Raw genomic sequence first — 14,164 nt, 5'->3', positions numbered from 1 at the left:
CCTCCTAACAGGACCCTTGGGTGATCTGCTGGGAGGACAATAGCCTACTTGAGGTCCAGCTGTTGCAGACCTCCCAGCTGTTGCTTCTTGAAGGAGATCCATGCAGGGTGGGGGAAGGGGCTAAGCACTTTCTGGTGGTTTCCAAGCCAGGTCAGGGACCCTGTGCTGGGACTTTCTGTTCCCGGTTCTGGCCCCAGCTACCCATCTAGACCCAAGATGACCCTAAACATAGTGATGAGGGCTTACGGGGAGGGTGGGCCCTGAGCCCAGTCTCCTTAGGCCTAAAACTCAGAGCCTGAGGCTCAGAGATAAGTGCCATTGGCCCAGGCCCTGTGGCTTCCAACCACTACTTCCAGCTCCTCACTCTCTGTGCTTTCCTCCCAGTGATCCCCGTTGTACTCCACCTCACTCCATATCACGAATCTCCAGTCTTCAGGAGGCTTTCAAAACAGGTTGGAGGGAGGAGAGGAATGCCACGAGGGGAGGGGAAGCATGAAGAGGATGGAGGACAGCTTAGTACTGAGCCTTCCCCAGTACTGCCTCTGCCCAGCCTGTGCTGAGTTCTGGGGCCTTATGAGTGAATCAAATCAGGCCCCAGCCCCCGGGAGCTCCCAGTCTGGTGAGTTGGGTGTTGTTCTTTGTAATTTCAAGCACTGATGCTTCGGGCTCTGGCCTGCAGGCCATGAGGGGTGGTAGGGGGCGGAGGGGCCAGGTTTACTTCCTCTCTACCACTAGGGTGTGGCTGAGGCCCAGGCAGGCCTCCTACAGGTAGCCAAGGCCCCTAACACTGAGGGAAGACTGGACCCTGCCCTCAGCAGAGGCCTCTGCTCCACTGCTCCCTCCGAAGACAGAAGACTGAGCTTCTCAGAATAGGAAGGGAGCATGTGAGAACCTTGGCCAACACTGTACAGAGGGAGAAAGTGAGTCCCAGAAAGGGACAGAAGCAGACTGGACATTGGGTGCTTGGGACCCGATTGTGGGGTACAAGCAAGCTCTCCATTTGGTGGACAGCTGCCTGACATCTGGCTCAGCAGGCAAGGCCCAGCCTGGGAGGAAATAGCTCCTCCCCACATACATACTGCACTAGCACCCAGGGAACAGCTAGCTTTGTCTGGAGTCAGCGGGGAAGTGCCCAACGCAGGTGGAGGCTGGATTCTGGCCCCGACTCTGCTGCTTGCTTGCAGGGCGACCTTGGGCGAGTCACGTGCCCTCCCTGAGCATCTGTTTCCTCGCCTGTTAAAAGGGGCGAGCGCATGTCACTGCATTCTCATGACGCCAGTGCTGCAGAGCTGACATGTGAACCTAGGGCTGCGGGTGTGTTTTCTTGCCCCACCATCTGGCGAAAGCAACAGAAACAACACCAGGAACAAAGAAGGATGAACCACAAAGAGAGGGTCAAACAGCGTATGGGAGAGAGGCTACGGCCTAGCGGAGAATCGGTCTGAAAGGCTTCCTGGGGGAGTTGGTGTTTGGAGGAATTGGAAAGTGGCAAATTCCACCAGAATGGGATGTGGGTGGAGGGCGGGGCTTCCAGGTGAAGGTAAAGCTGAGCAGAGGTGTAGAGGTGGCACAGTGGCTTTTCTGAATCACAGAATGGGCCTGGCTCTAGATCAGGGGTGAGGAACGTCCTGCCCTTGGGGCCCTAGAAGGCCCGCAAAATCGTTTGGTCTGGCCCTGCCAAGGTATTAGGGGTGAGTCAATTAAATATTTGACCAAATACATAGCAGGCTAATTTTTAACTTGATCATTTTGTATGGCCCACGACTGATGTTATAATTATCCAAATGGTCCTTGTAGAAAAAAGGTTCCCCACGCCTGCCTTAGCTCATGTCCTCCAGCCCTTCCCCACAGACAAGGAAGCTCTACCTGTTGCCTAAGGGCACGTGGTGAGCTGGTGATGGGTCTCTGCTGACAGCCTCATCTGACCACCACTGCTCTCTGCCTCTGGCTGGGATAGCTGGTCCCTCCCCCTCCAGCGAGCTGGGACGGGGTCTCTTTTCAGGCTGCAGGCTCTGTCCCAGCCCTGCCTGCATCCCCACATCTCTCAGAGCGCTCTCAGACCAGAAAGAGATCCTGGGGGAAGCCGGCCATGGCTCAGGTTGGGACTTAGGAAGATAGGCCAGGTGTGCCTTCTGGTGGCAGAGTGGGCAGATGCTGGGGCCAGCTTCCTGCTTTATGGGCGTAGGTGGTGGTGGTGCATGTGTGAATTAGGGGGCAGCTAGAAAATATTCCAGAATGGAGTCAAGCAGGGGTCAGAATAACAGTCGAGGTAGGGCAGGGCTGGGGGCTGGTGCGGTAATGGCCGAAGTCTCTAGTTTAGTTTCTTCCCATACCCATAGGATTGCCAACTCTCCCATCCCATAGCTCACCAAGGCCGATTGGGAAACTGGTTTGTCAGTGGCCCATCTCCAAACCTCATTGCCATCTCTCCTGTGAGGCCCCCAGAGGAAGTATCCATCCCCACCCTTCCTGCCTGCCACAGTCCCCAAGCCATGGCTGTGACATAGCCCAGTCTGCCCGCTGGGCCACTAAGCCCTCACCAGCCCACAAAGTCCTCACGGCCGCACTGCAGGGAGCAAGCCCGGCCTTGCCTGAATGGGTGTGAGGCTAACACGGTTAGGAGAGGACAGATAGCTGGAGGGATGCCAGAGGTGATTGCTGCAAGGTCTAGCACCAAGAGCCACCCTGTCCGAAGATCAAAGATTGTTTCTTTCACTTTCTTCCCCAGGCCTAAGAAAAGTTCAACGCGGGGTTCAGAACCACCGCCCTCTCCACATGGTGCTTCAGTCACTCCCCAGGCTTGGCTTCTCAAGGCTTCCAGGCATTTCCCCTCTGGCCTCCTCCCCACCTGGCAGCCAAGGCACACAGGTCTCTGCAGTCTCTTCTGTGCTGATCTTTCTGTTGTTCTGTCTGTAGGTCTGTCCTGTATCTGTGTCCTTCTGGTTCTCTCTCTCTCACTATCTCTTCTCCTAATCCCTTCTGCAGCCCTCTCTCTGGGGCTGGTCTCTGCATGCTTCTGGGTCCCTCTGCCCGCTCTCCAGACACCTGCTAATCTTTGTCTTCTCCCTCTGTGTCTGTCCTGTCCTGGCCTTTGTCTGACTCTGCATATCTCTGGACTTGCTCTATCTCTGACTACACTTCTCTCTACCTCTCTTTTTTTCTGTTGTGTTTCTCTCTCTCTTTGGCTGCTTCAGAGAGGGGAAACAGGGCTTGGTGAAGGAATCGGGGGCGCGGGGGGACCTTTCTATTGCCCTGTTGGTTGTGTGGACGAAAGGGGCCACATGCTGACCTGACAGGCTCAGGGGAGGCCTTCATGGCGGTCTTGCAAACTCAGAGACCTAAAGTCACCACAAAGGATGGTCTGAAATTAAACTTTAACTAAAAGCAGTTATGGTGGGTAGTTACGTCCTAGGCCGGTATCTTCCCTGACAAGGTCAACCTTTACCTTCACTGAGCCTATCTGTCTTTTTGCATCTATAATAACAAATCCTTGAAATGTTTGGGTAACTTGTAACTTCCCTTTTTCTGGACCCCTTGGGGCACAACCTAATGTGCCTGGGCACCAGGACAGATACCACAAATTTCTTCATTGTTATTGTTATCATGTTAATTGTTGACTGTTAACTACCCTGTACCCACCTAAGTATGTGTCCATCATTTTACTTTTTATCCAATCCCAGAGGTTTCCCCACTTTGCTTTCTCCCACCTCTCTCTATCACCAATGGATTTCATGTAACCTACCTATGTCCCCTCCTTTGATTGTAATTTATAAAAATAGATGGTGCTCTCTGGAGCACTATCCCAATCTGTTGAGATACTCTTCCCGGCAATTGTTGACAGTTTGGCTCAAATAAACTCACAAAAATTCTTTACAGCTTTGAATGTTTTTACGTTAACAGTCGCTATATCGCATAAGGCCCCCTGCCTCCAGCTGAGTAAACAGCGTCCCTTCCTGTCCCTCCCGCAATTCCCTCATTCATGCCACACACTCTCACATGTGCTGGGCTCTGAGTAAGGAACCCGAGCCCCCAATACACCCCTTTGGCTCAACAGCTGCACCCTCCACATTGAGAATGTGGCCCCCATATGCCCTCCCGATACCCCTTTCTTACTTTGTCCGGACTTACCTATCCTGGGTCCCATGACTGTGTGGGGTGCAGTCAGTTCCAGCCCCTATTTCAACCCCACGACTGGAGTTTAGCAGGAAGGAGGGAGTGAGCTCTTATCAGGGACTCCCAGAGAAAAGTCTCAAGCCACAGCAGGCGCGTGCTAACGTGGGGTCTCCAGGTACCGGCCGATGCTTCTTCGATCACAAGGCAGCTACCTTTTCCAGGTAGGGCTAAGGAAGTCCTGCTCAAACTTGACCCCACTCTCCAAGTGCCTGTCTGCCTTGATCACTTGTTTCTTCTGTCTCTCTCTGCTCCAGCCCCTGGCTTACAAACTCACAATCTCTCTGTCTCTCTCTCTGAATTCCTCTGATCTCTGCCTGGGGCAGCCCAGGGCCAGTGGTGTAGGAGGCTGGGTTTGTTTAGATCCAGCCCCACTGATGGGAGGAGGCTGCTGTCAGCCTGCTTCTTCCTAGCCTCTTGCCTCAGCATTTCCCTTGGATATTTTTTCTTCCTCTGTTAGCAGTGGAGAGGTGGGGCCAATGGGAGTGTCCCCAGGCCCTGTGGTCATTCAGTCCTGATTCTTCTCACTGTGCTTCCTGATCCACTAAGCTCTTGTCCCCCTCACTAAACTTCTGTTACTGTTCATGAGCCCCATAGAGAGCCTGTTTCCCCACTGTCCTCCTTCACCGAACCCCTGTCCTCCTCAAGCTCTGGTTCCCTCTCACTGAACCCCTGTCTCCTCTCCGAGTTCCATGGATTTAGAGCAAGGAGGGACTCTGTCCATTGGGAATTGCAATGGCCAGCCCACCTGGTAGGGACTCACAGTAGCAGCTCCATAAAGCATGGCCCTCTCAATGGGCGGGGGGCGGGGGGGGGGGGGGGGAGGCGGAGAGGAAGAGCAGGACAACTATGAAATTTCCAGAGTTTCCTGAACTGAGGCTGAGGATGGAGGACTTGGAGCTAGACGGACCTGAGTCTCATCTCAGCCCTGTCAATCATTGGTCAAGTGGCCTCAGGCAACTCTGCACCTCTCTGAGCATGTTCTTTCATCTATAAAGAAGGGACAATATTCCTCACTTGCAGGGCTGCTGTGAAAGTTTAGTGAGCAAGAAAGTTCAGGACTTCCAAGTCTGAAGTCCTGGAGCTCAGAGAAGGGAGCAGCAGAGGTGGCTCAGAACCAGGCAGCATGAGAGAAAGCTAATCCACCTCAGCATTTTCACACATGCAGCCCCCTCCGGCCCTCCTATTGACTTGTAGGCCAGGAATTTATTCCCTCAGGATACAGATGAGGCATTGAGTCTCTGGATCTGCCCAGAGGTCACTGAACTAATAAGTGAACCTGACTCAGTTCCAGGAATAAAGTCTTTGCATGAAACAGGAATGTGGCTTTGGAGAGTCTAACTTTCGGGGTGTAATGATTGAGAAATATCATCAGTGCCACTTGGCTAGTGGCTGTATGAGGATGTTAGGAGGAAGTGAGGAGTATCCTATATAATAAAAGGCTAATATGCAAATCAATCAAACGGCAGAATGACCGGTTGCTATGGCGCACACTGACCACCAGGGGGCAGATGCTCAAAGCAGGAGCCAGGCTCAGTGCTAAGGATGTCCGACTGCTGGCTTAGACCCGCTCCCCGGGGGGGTGGGGGGGGGAGCTGGCCTAAACCATCAGTCAGACATCCCCTGAGGGCTCCCAGACTGTGAGAGGGCGCAGGCCAGGTTGAGGGACATTCCCCCCCCCCCCCAAAGTGCACGAATTTTGTGCACCAGGCCTCTAGTTGGAAATAATCACAGATTGGCCTAGCCCATAGTTGGAACTGTGAGTCCTCACTGAGATTGGTGGAGGTGCAACTTTCCTGATTCCAAATGGGAGGTGCATGGTTGAGAGAAGGAAGGTTCCTTTCCAGTGGTTCTCAACCTTGGCTGCACATTTGAATCACCTGGGAATCTTTTTAAAATCCTGATTTCTGGGCCTCATCCTCCAGAAATTCTGTTTCTTTGTTATGGGGTGGGGCCACAACATTAGTAACAAAGAAACAGGTGATTCTAATGTGCAGACAAGGTTGAGAACCACTGCTTTAGACTTTCTGGAAGCCCAGTTGCTTGGCTCTGGGGGATGAAGAAATTATGCACATGGATTGGTCTGGGTATGTGCTGGGGATGCTGTAGGCAGTTAGACAGACATGAGCAGAGCAAGGACATTGGGCCAGGTACAGAAAGAAGGTCACCAGGACGGGAAGCCCCAGATGCCTAACAATGGACGATCAATTGTAGGGGGAGACCTCACCCCCCTACACCCTAGGGTGACTTTTCCTCCCCCAGCATATCTCTGGTCATGAGGTTTAGACCCCCCTCCTTAGGAAGGAGGACCCAGTGCGCTCTCCCTCCAGGGAGCACGCTTGAGCCTTTTCCTTCCCTTTACCTTTCCCTTTCCCCGCCCCCTCCCCAGGCAAGTTACCATTAGCGTCCTCAATCCCAAGCTCCAAGGGCCCTTCTTTTACCTTCAGAACTTGTTTGCTAAGCTCATTTCTTCTAGGAATGACTTTCTCTATCTCTGTGATTTACCCAGTAAATGTTCTCTTACAGTTTGTGTCCGGACTTTGAATTCTTTCCTAGCCCGAACCCAAGTAATGAGGTTGCTGAACCCAGGTTTGGTCTGAGCCCCACCAGTCAGATACATGGTGCCATTCCCTCCTACAACGGGACTAACTTGCCTGATAGAGTTCACCTCAATGCACTGCATCCCATGGGGCGTGGAAGACACAGGAACAGTCTTCATTTATCACCTCAGCCTCCCCATGCTGACACAGCCTGGTCCAAGAGTAATCCTGAACTCACTTGTGGACTTGGAGCAAGGGTCAGGTACCCGGGGCCTCTGGGAGTTATGCTGACAAGCCCTCAAATAGCTTTGGGCTAATCCTGCATTGAGGCCCCACTGTGGGAGGCCCAGGCTGAGGTCTGACCAAAGTGTTTGCACTCCAGTTTTGCCATTTGCCAATGTGGTGTTTGCTGAGCCCTGTGCAACTTCACAGAGCCCCACGACATGTGCGGATTGCAACACCACCTGCGAATTCCCCGGTTTGCAAACTTGCTGCCTTTTTGAGTCCTGTGCTGTTGGCAAAGCCTGGCCCAGTTTGCAGCCTCCAGGGCCCCATGACATTCGCACAGTCCCGTGTCCTCGTGCCGAGCCTGCCGCTGTTTATAAAACCTCAGTGTGTTTGCAGAACCCAAGCCCTTCCCCTCTTTGCATCAACCCATGAAGGAAAATGTGTTGTTTTTTTTGGTGTTTTTTTTTTTTTGCAAACCAGGCATAATAGGAGACTTCATTTTCTAGAACTCGCTATGCTTGGGTACAAGGGAAGAATCCTGAGCTCCAGGCTCAAGACCTCAAGTCTGGTCCCAGCTCTGTCACTGCCTTGCAGTAGCACTTTGAGCAAGTCCTTTCTCCTCTCTAAGTCTCGGTATTCGCCTCTGTTTAATGGAGATTGTGAAGTCAAGATGCCGACCTTCTGAACTGTTATGAGAATCAGTGCGAGGATGCCCAAAAGATGGGGGTGGGGGCAGGAGGAAGAGTGGCCAGAGGCTCCTTCCCAAAAAGGTTCCAAACTGCCTGCTCAGCACCTTCGCTCCCACTTCCCCCTGGCCTGGCAGCCAGGGAGCGGATATCTATAAATGAGCCCTTGTCTGAGCAGACAAGTGAGAGCCTCAGCCAGAGCCTCAGCCTCCCCCACCCCCAGGTGCTGCCTGTGGGGTCAGAACCCAAACTGTGTAGACGCGCCCCCACGCATGGCTCTTTAAATCCGTCCAAGGAAGGCAACGTCATAGTTATTTCACTCATGAGGACTCTGACACTCAGAGACGCCATGTGACTTGCCCAGGGCTACATGTCAGGTATACGTTCAGCAGAGGTTGGGATCTGAGGCAAGGACAGCAAAGATGGATGCATGACACTCAGGAGGTCAGAGCTGGAAGGAACTTCAAGTTCATTTAATTCAACCCTTCCCTTTTTGAGATTGGGAGACTGAGGGCTGAGGAGAGGCAGGCTCTGCTGTACGTGTCGTGACTGTCTGTCCTTAGGTTTCAATTTCTCTCTGTGGTGGATGAGAAGCAGACCACATCCTGCCAAAAGTTCAGGACTTCCCCCTCTTCGTTGGCACACCTCTTGGGTCAGAACCCAGGAAAGTTCCCAACCCTGTGAGGAGAAGCTCAGGTTGGCAGACAGATGGGTATCTGGCCTGGCTCCGCAGCCCCACCACCTTGGCTCAGCACAGCCAGCCCTGCACATCTTAAACCCCTCTGGGAGGTTCCTCCTCAGGAAGCCCTTTTGCCCAACTGCCTCCACTTCCCACCAGCCTCTCCCTCCAGCCTAGGGAGAATGCATACCATGCTAGAAGCTCTGCACCCCTCCCTGAAAGTGGCAGCCCTAAGCCCCAGAAATAGCATGAGCTTTTCCGTCAGATAGTTCAATCCTAACCCTGTAAGAAGATCTGAGACTCAGTTTCCCCATCTGTAAAATGGAGGTGACAGGAAACCTCCTGGCAGAACTGCACTAAATTCCGTCATCTCGCCCTAGCTTCTACTTCAGTGGTTCTCAACCTTCCTAATGCCGTGACCCTTTAATACAGTTCCGCATGTTGTGGTGACCCCCAATTTCATTGTTACAAATTGAACATAGTTAAAGCATAGTGATTAATCACAAAAACAATATGTAATTATATGTGTGTTTTCCGATGGTCTTAGGCGACTCCTATGAAAGGGTCGTTCGACCCCCGCAGGTTACCGCTGTTCTACTTGGTATGTGCATAGCTTCTCTCTCCCAGGAGAGTGTAAACTCCCCCGAGGCCTCGCTGGGTACCCCGAGGCTGGTTATTTACCCTTTCTGATCCTCAGTGCCCGTGTCTGTGAAATACCTTCCCATGGCTGCCATGAGGCTCAGATGAGCTGATGGATGGGTTAGTCCTGGCTAAGTTCTGGAGAGCTGAGCAAACACGCGCCATTGTTCATATGGGGATGATGGCAATGGCAATGACTTGTAATTCCGGAAGCAGAGGAAAGAGAGAAGTAAATCGGGTGCGTGCCAGGTGGGTCTGACCTAACTGACAATCCCATGAAAATAAGTCATAGGAAAAGGCGCCCTGAGGTGGGAGGGAGCTGAAGGGCAAGTTTGGGTCCAGCAGGCAGGTTGGGTAGTAGCAGGCCATTGTTAGCAGCTATTGTTCTGTGGGTGCCACAGGGCGGCCCCTCTCACAAGGTCCAGACACAGCCCCGGCTCTGCCACCAACACATTGGCATTGGTCAGGTTCCACTTCCTGCCTGGTCCTCAGTTTCCTTATTATGAAATGTGTCGGGGAGTAAGAGGAAAGGTCTCATGTGTTCCATCCTGCCTTTGGGAGGGACTGTGGGAGGTTGGCGTTTGTAAAGTGTCACGTTCGGGGCGTGAGGGATTACAGTAATTAGTAATTAAGCTCCTGGGAGAGAGGGCATGGGGACGGGGATGCTGGGAAGGCTAGGAGAGAAGACAGGGAGCAAGCATATGCCCCTGGCTGCGGGTAGTTTGGAGCAAGAGCCCCAACTTCCTGAAGACTTTGCAACACTGCCCCCTGGGGGCCAGAGAAGAGATTTGTGCTCGGGCTTTTTCTGCAAGATGACAACCACGGAAAGGGGACTGGAAGGACTCCTGTCCGAAGAGGCTGAAATGGATAGGCCAGAAGCAGCCCCGGAAGAGCAATCACTGCCTGTTCCTCACTCTCCCTCCCCTCCACACAGTCTGTTCCTCTTCACATGTCTCTCAAACTGGCCCACTTCCTCCCACCACCAGCAGCTCTGGCGGGCCCATGCCCCAGCCTCCTCTCCGCCTCTGGTCTTACCTTCCAGCCCATCCATCTTCTTGGGAACCAGAAGAAACTTTCCAAGCATTAAATCTAGTCATACCCCTCCTCCCTGCTTAAAACCCTGTCCCTGCCACCGACCCCGGCCCTCAGGATACCCCCATCTTTCTAAGCCTGATCTAGAGAGCCCTTGTTCCTCTGTCACTGTCTTCTGCAAGTTCAGTGTCATCACATGCAAGTGAAATGAAATAGTGGGTGGTCAAGAACCAGGCTTTGGGACTGGACCCTGAGGGTGCAACTCCTGGCTTCTCCACGTGGGAGCTATGCTACTTCATTCTCTGTAGGTATTTTTGTTGTGGTAAATGCCCATAACACCAAATTTACCATTTTAATCATTTTAAGTATACAGTTCAGTGGCATTAAGTACATCCACATTGTTGTGCAACCATCACCACCATCCCTCTCCAGAAGTTCTTCATCTCCCCAGACTGAAACTCCATATCCATGTGTTACTTCATTCTTTGTGCCTCTGTTTTCTCACCTGTAGGATGGGGCTAAAAAATGGACATGCTTGGCACAGTGCCTGATAGGTAGGTGCTCAACAATTAGTACTCTAATTTTTTCTATTTCTTTATCTTTGACAGACAAAATAGACTTTTTTATTGAATTTATATAGAATTATATAGGTCTCAGGTGTACAATTCTATCATGCATTATCTGTATATTGTATTGTATGTTTACCACCCCAAGTCAAGTCTCCTTCCATCACCATTTATCCCTTTATACTGTCTTTTACCTCCCTTTCCCTCTGGTCATCACCATACTGTGGTCTGTGTCTATGCGTTTTTGTTTGTTTTTTGCTTAATCCCTTCACCCTTTTCACCCAGGAAACTGCCCTGGAAAGGAAGTGAAGCAGCACGCGTGGGTTATCTAACAAAATCCAAAGGCCAGTCCCGCCCATCACTGGGCCACCAAGACCACCAAGCAGACCCTCGTTGAACTTGCTGTCTTGGCTGGTACATCCTGCGGCCCCCACAGCAGCCCCTCTCTGAAGAACACGGCCGTCCTCAGCCCAGGGTATTGCAGGCAACAGGGATCTTCCAACTGGACACCAAGGCTTGCCCCTGTGCCACCTCTTCCTAAATATGGAGGAAAGGTTTGTCAGGGGCTGATCCTGAGGAATTCTTCCAGTTCCTTCCTCCTAAAACCAGTGTAACAGGACCCTATGTGCTCAGAACTGGGCTGAGCCTATATTTTCTGTTCAAAGAAATAGATGTGATTACTCTAGACACCATCTCTGCCGTATCAACAATAGGGTTGATTGTCTATGTAATTTAAAAAGATGGCACCTCGATTGGGGAATTTACTGATAAACTCAATGAGCAAGAAATGCCCAACTGCTATAGAAGAGGCGAAACAGGCTTCCGTCAAAAGCATCCAGGACGCAATTGAGCTGGAGAAGTCACAGCAGGCAGTGTTCAAAAGCACCATGACCTTTTTCATGTCCAGAGGCCTAACATTGCTATGGCCTGGAAGGGTTACTTACTGGAAACGGCTGCATAGAGTTCACACGGAGGTAAAGAATCGCCTGGATTATCATATCTCCGTGCAGAACACGATGCGTCGAAAGGAACAAGAGCACATGGCACGATGGGTGGAGAAGCACGCGGTGCAGAGCGCCTCCGCACAGCAGGAAAGGGGGCAGTTGCCAAGAGCACTGCAGTTCTGCAGCTGCTTGCAAAGGAGGCTCAGGCCAGCCAGTTCTGTAAACACATCTATCCCGATGGGGACAGCTAGGAACAGTGACTGAATGGAAACTGGGCCGTGTGACAAAATCTCTCTGTATCGCCGTCCTCCTGGAGTTAGTTTACCCCACCTGAAAATGAAAAGCTGTAGTTTCATCTAGTGAGAGAATTAAAACAATCTAATCTATTGACCAGTGAACAACAGCAACAGAAAGAAATCCATAGGCCGATTCATTTCTGTGACTGGAGGGTTTGGGACAGCTGCTGGGGCAGCCTGACGCATGCTTCGTCCCAGCAAGATGAGTCACTTCCTCTCCTGGTGGGGCTAGGAGCCTGAGACGGGAAGGTAGGAAGCGGAGTGCGTGTAGGCAGCTGCTTCTCAGCCAGGCTGGCCCTCCACCGATGCTCCAGGGAGAAGTGCACGGGCAGGAGCATTCTACCTGGCACCGGGCCTAGGCTGGGCTGCTGCAAGACCCCCCAGCTTGCCTCTGTTCTCTTTCTGGAGCGGCTGGAACAAGCTAAACTTGTTTTCATCAGTGTTGTTATTTGGAACATTGTCAGCTTGCATTTTGCTTAAGTCTCTCCTTCTCGTGTTCCACCCCAAACACTACGCCCTCCACTCCACACACACTATTCCTAGATTTGTTCACTCCAACTGTTCCTGGCACTCATGTCTAGAACCCTCTCACCATCCGAGTGGTTCTGTCTTTGTTTAAATGCCTGCTTTCTTTTTTTTTTGTCTTCTGGATGGAGCATAGATCTGTCTATCTAGGGGAGGGGAGAGCCCAGGCCTGAGATGTCCCACACGGAGCAGGCCTGGTCTCTGGCAAGAGCAGGAGTGGATCTCTCTAGCACATAGACTTCATGGTGGTGGTGTTACCAGACGGGGACTGGGCCTGGAGTGGGTCTGCCTTGGCTGGCCTGTAGTGTGTGGGTTCTTCACTTTGTGCAGGAAAAATTTCACAACACGAGTCCAGGTGATTTTGAGAGTATGTTTAGTAAAGCTGGGGGCAGTGCAACAAAAAGGGCTCAGGATAGAAGCAACAGGAGAGAGTCCAGGTGGGCTGCTTTGGCTCTAGAGATGTTAGAGGGAAAAAGTGAGCCACACTGGGCTGCGTGGATTCATTGAAAAGTAAAAGTCACAGTGCAGGAGTGAGCCAAGGTGGGGCTGCTTTTAGCTCACTGGAAAGTCAGAGAAAAAGGGGCTTTGGAGACAGGTTCAGAGGGTACGCCCAGGATGAGCTGCTGCTGCCCATTGCTCCCCTGGTTGAAAGTCTTGGGATCTTTAGTGTTTAGGAAAAGAAAGTAAAAAATTCATGCCCAAGAAAAGGCTTGGGTGTGCTCCAGAGAGAGCCTGCGCTGAGTCCTTTGTCTTGAGGCTTTATCTCTCTTCTGAAGGGCATCCTAGGGAAGGTCTCCAGGGAGGGTGATAACAGAATATATATTCGTTTTTCAGGTGTGTCCTTCAATATGTTGATTCATCAAAATGTTTGTAGAAAGGAATCAGGGTCATTCTCTGGTTAGTTTTATCTTTTATTTTATTGTTTTTCTGGTTAGTTTTATCTTTAAAGAATGTCATTGAAGAGGGATGGGAGGAGATGGGCCTGCCCCTGTGTGGTCTGGAATGTGAAAATCATTGCTACTAAGTGTCCTTGGCTAGGAAAGGCAGCCCTTGTGATTCACTAGCTGACTGTAAATTACTTAAATTGATGGGCTTTATTGGATTTTTTTTGTCTCAATTTCCCTTACTCCACTTTCGAAAGAATTTTCCTAGCTTCTTACTATCCTGCCTCACTGTCAGAATCAGAGCTGGGCCCAGACAGGGAGCCTAGAGGGCCAGGGAATCTCCTCTAAGAGTCTTTAAGTTGGGTACTCCTGTCTCTTGAGTTAAAAGCACCAACCATCTTCCAGAAATGACCACAAGAGAATGCACTTCAGCATAAGCAAAGCAATGCAGTCTTTGGAGTCACGCAGGCCTATGCTGTGCTAACAACTAGCTGTGTAGCACTGGGCAGTTAGTTCACTTTTCTAAGCCTCAGTTCCCTCAACTATAAAATGGATACAATAATTAGGACCAACATTCATATATGTCAAGCACTGTTCTATGTATTTTACTTGCATTATCTCAGTTAACAATTCCCAACTACCCTTATAATCCCCAGTTTGCAAATCAGGAAGAGCCTGAACCCCAGCTGCTGACTCCTAGATTCTGCTCTAGCTGACACTCTGCTGATGTCCACTCCTGTCTTGGTGCTGTATGTGCAGTTCCCCTGGTCAGATGCCCTTCCTCCCTTTGTCAGAGAATTAGCATTACCCTTCAAGGACCACCTCCAAGTCTCTACCAGTTCCCCCTCCCCTCGAGTGTATCCTGACTCCTCCAGAAAGAAAACAGACAAGGTCAGGATCATATCCTAGATTTCTACATGGCCCTGGTCAGCGAGCATTATACAGGTTGGCCAGACTCTCAGGGAACTTTTCATC

The 14,164-nt window shown here is 51.3% G+C and overlaps 1 protein-coding gene and 1 pseudogene across 1 annotated transcript in view; one reads left to right on the top strand and one right to left on the bottom strand.

The window, feature by feature from the left end:
• Nucleotides 1–4,564, bottom strand: part of SLCO2B1 (solute carrier organic anion transporter family member 2B1) — a 56,864-nt gene extending 52,300 nt beyond the window's left edge. Inside the window, exon 1 of the mRNA XM_070425628.1 lies at nucleotides 4,129–4,564. Within this exon, the coding sequence (XP_070281729.1) occupies nucleotides 4,129–4,144 (16 nt within the window). The 5' untranslated portion in view covers nucleotides 4,145–4,564. The remainder of the gene's footprint in view (nucleotides 1–4,128) is intronic.
• A 5,935-nt stretch (nucleotides 4,565–10,499) lies between these two features.
• LOC139018435 (ATP synthase F(0) complex subunit B1, mitochondrial-like) lies at nucleotides 10,500–11,735 on the top strand (annotated as a pseudogene).
• The last annotated feature ends 2,429 nt before the right edge of the window (nucleotides 11,736–14,164 follow it).

This window comes from Myotis yumanensis, unplaced genomic scaffold (genome assembly GCF_028538775.1).
Source record: "Myotis yumanensis isolate MYYU_CA2020_CCGP unplaced genomic scaffold, mMyoYum1.0.hap1 SCAF_10, whole genome shotgun sequence".
NCBI lineage: Eukaryota > Metazoa > Chordata > Mammalia > Chiroptera > Vespertilionidae > Myotis > Myotis yumanensis.
The sequence above is the reverse complement of the archived record's forward strand: the minus strand, read 5'-3'. Positions and strand labels throughout refer to the sequence as shown.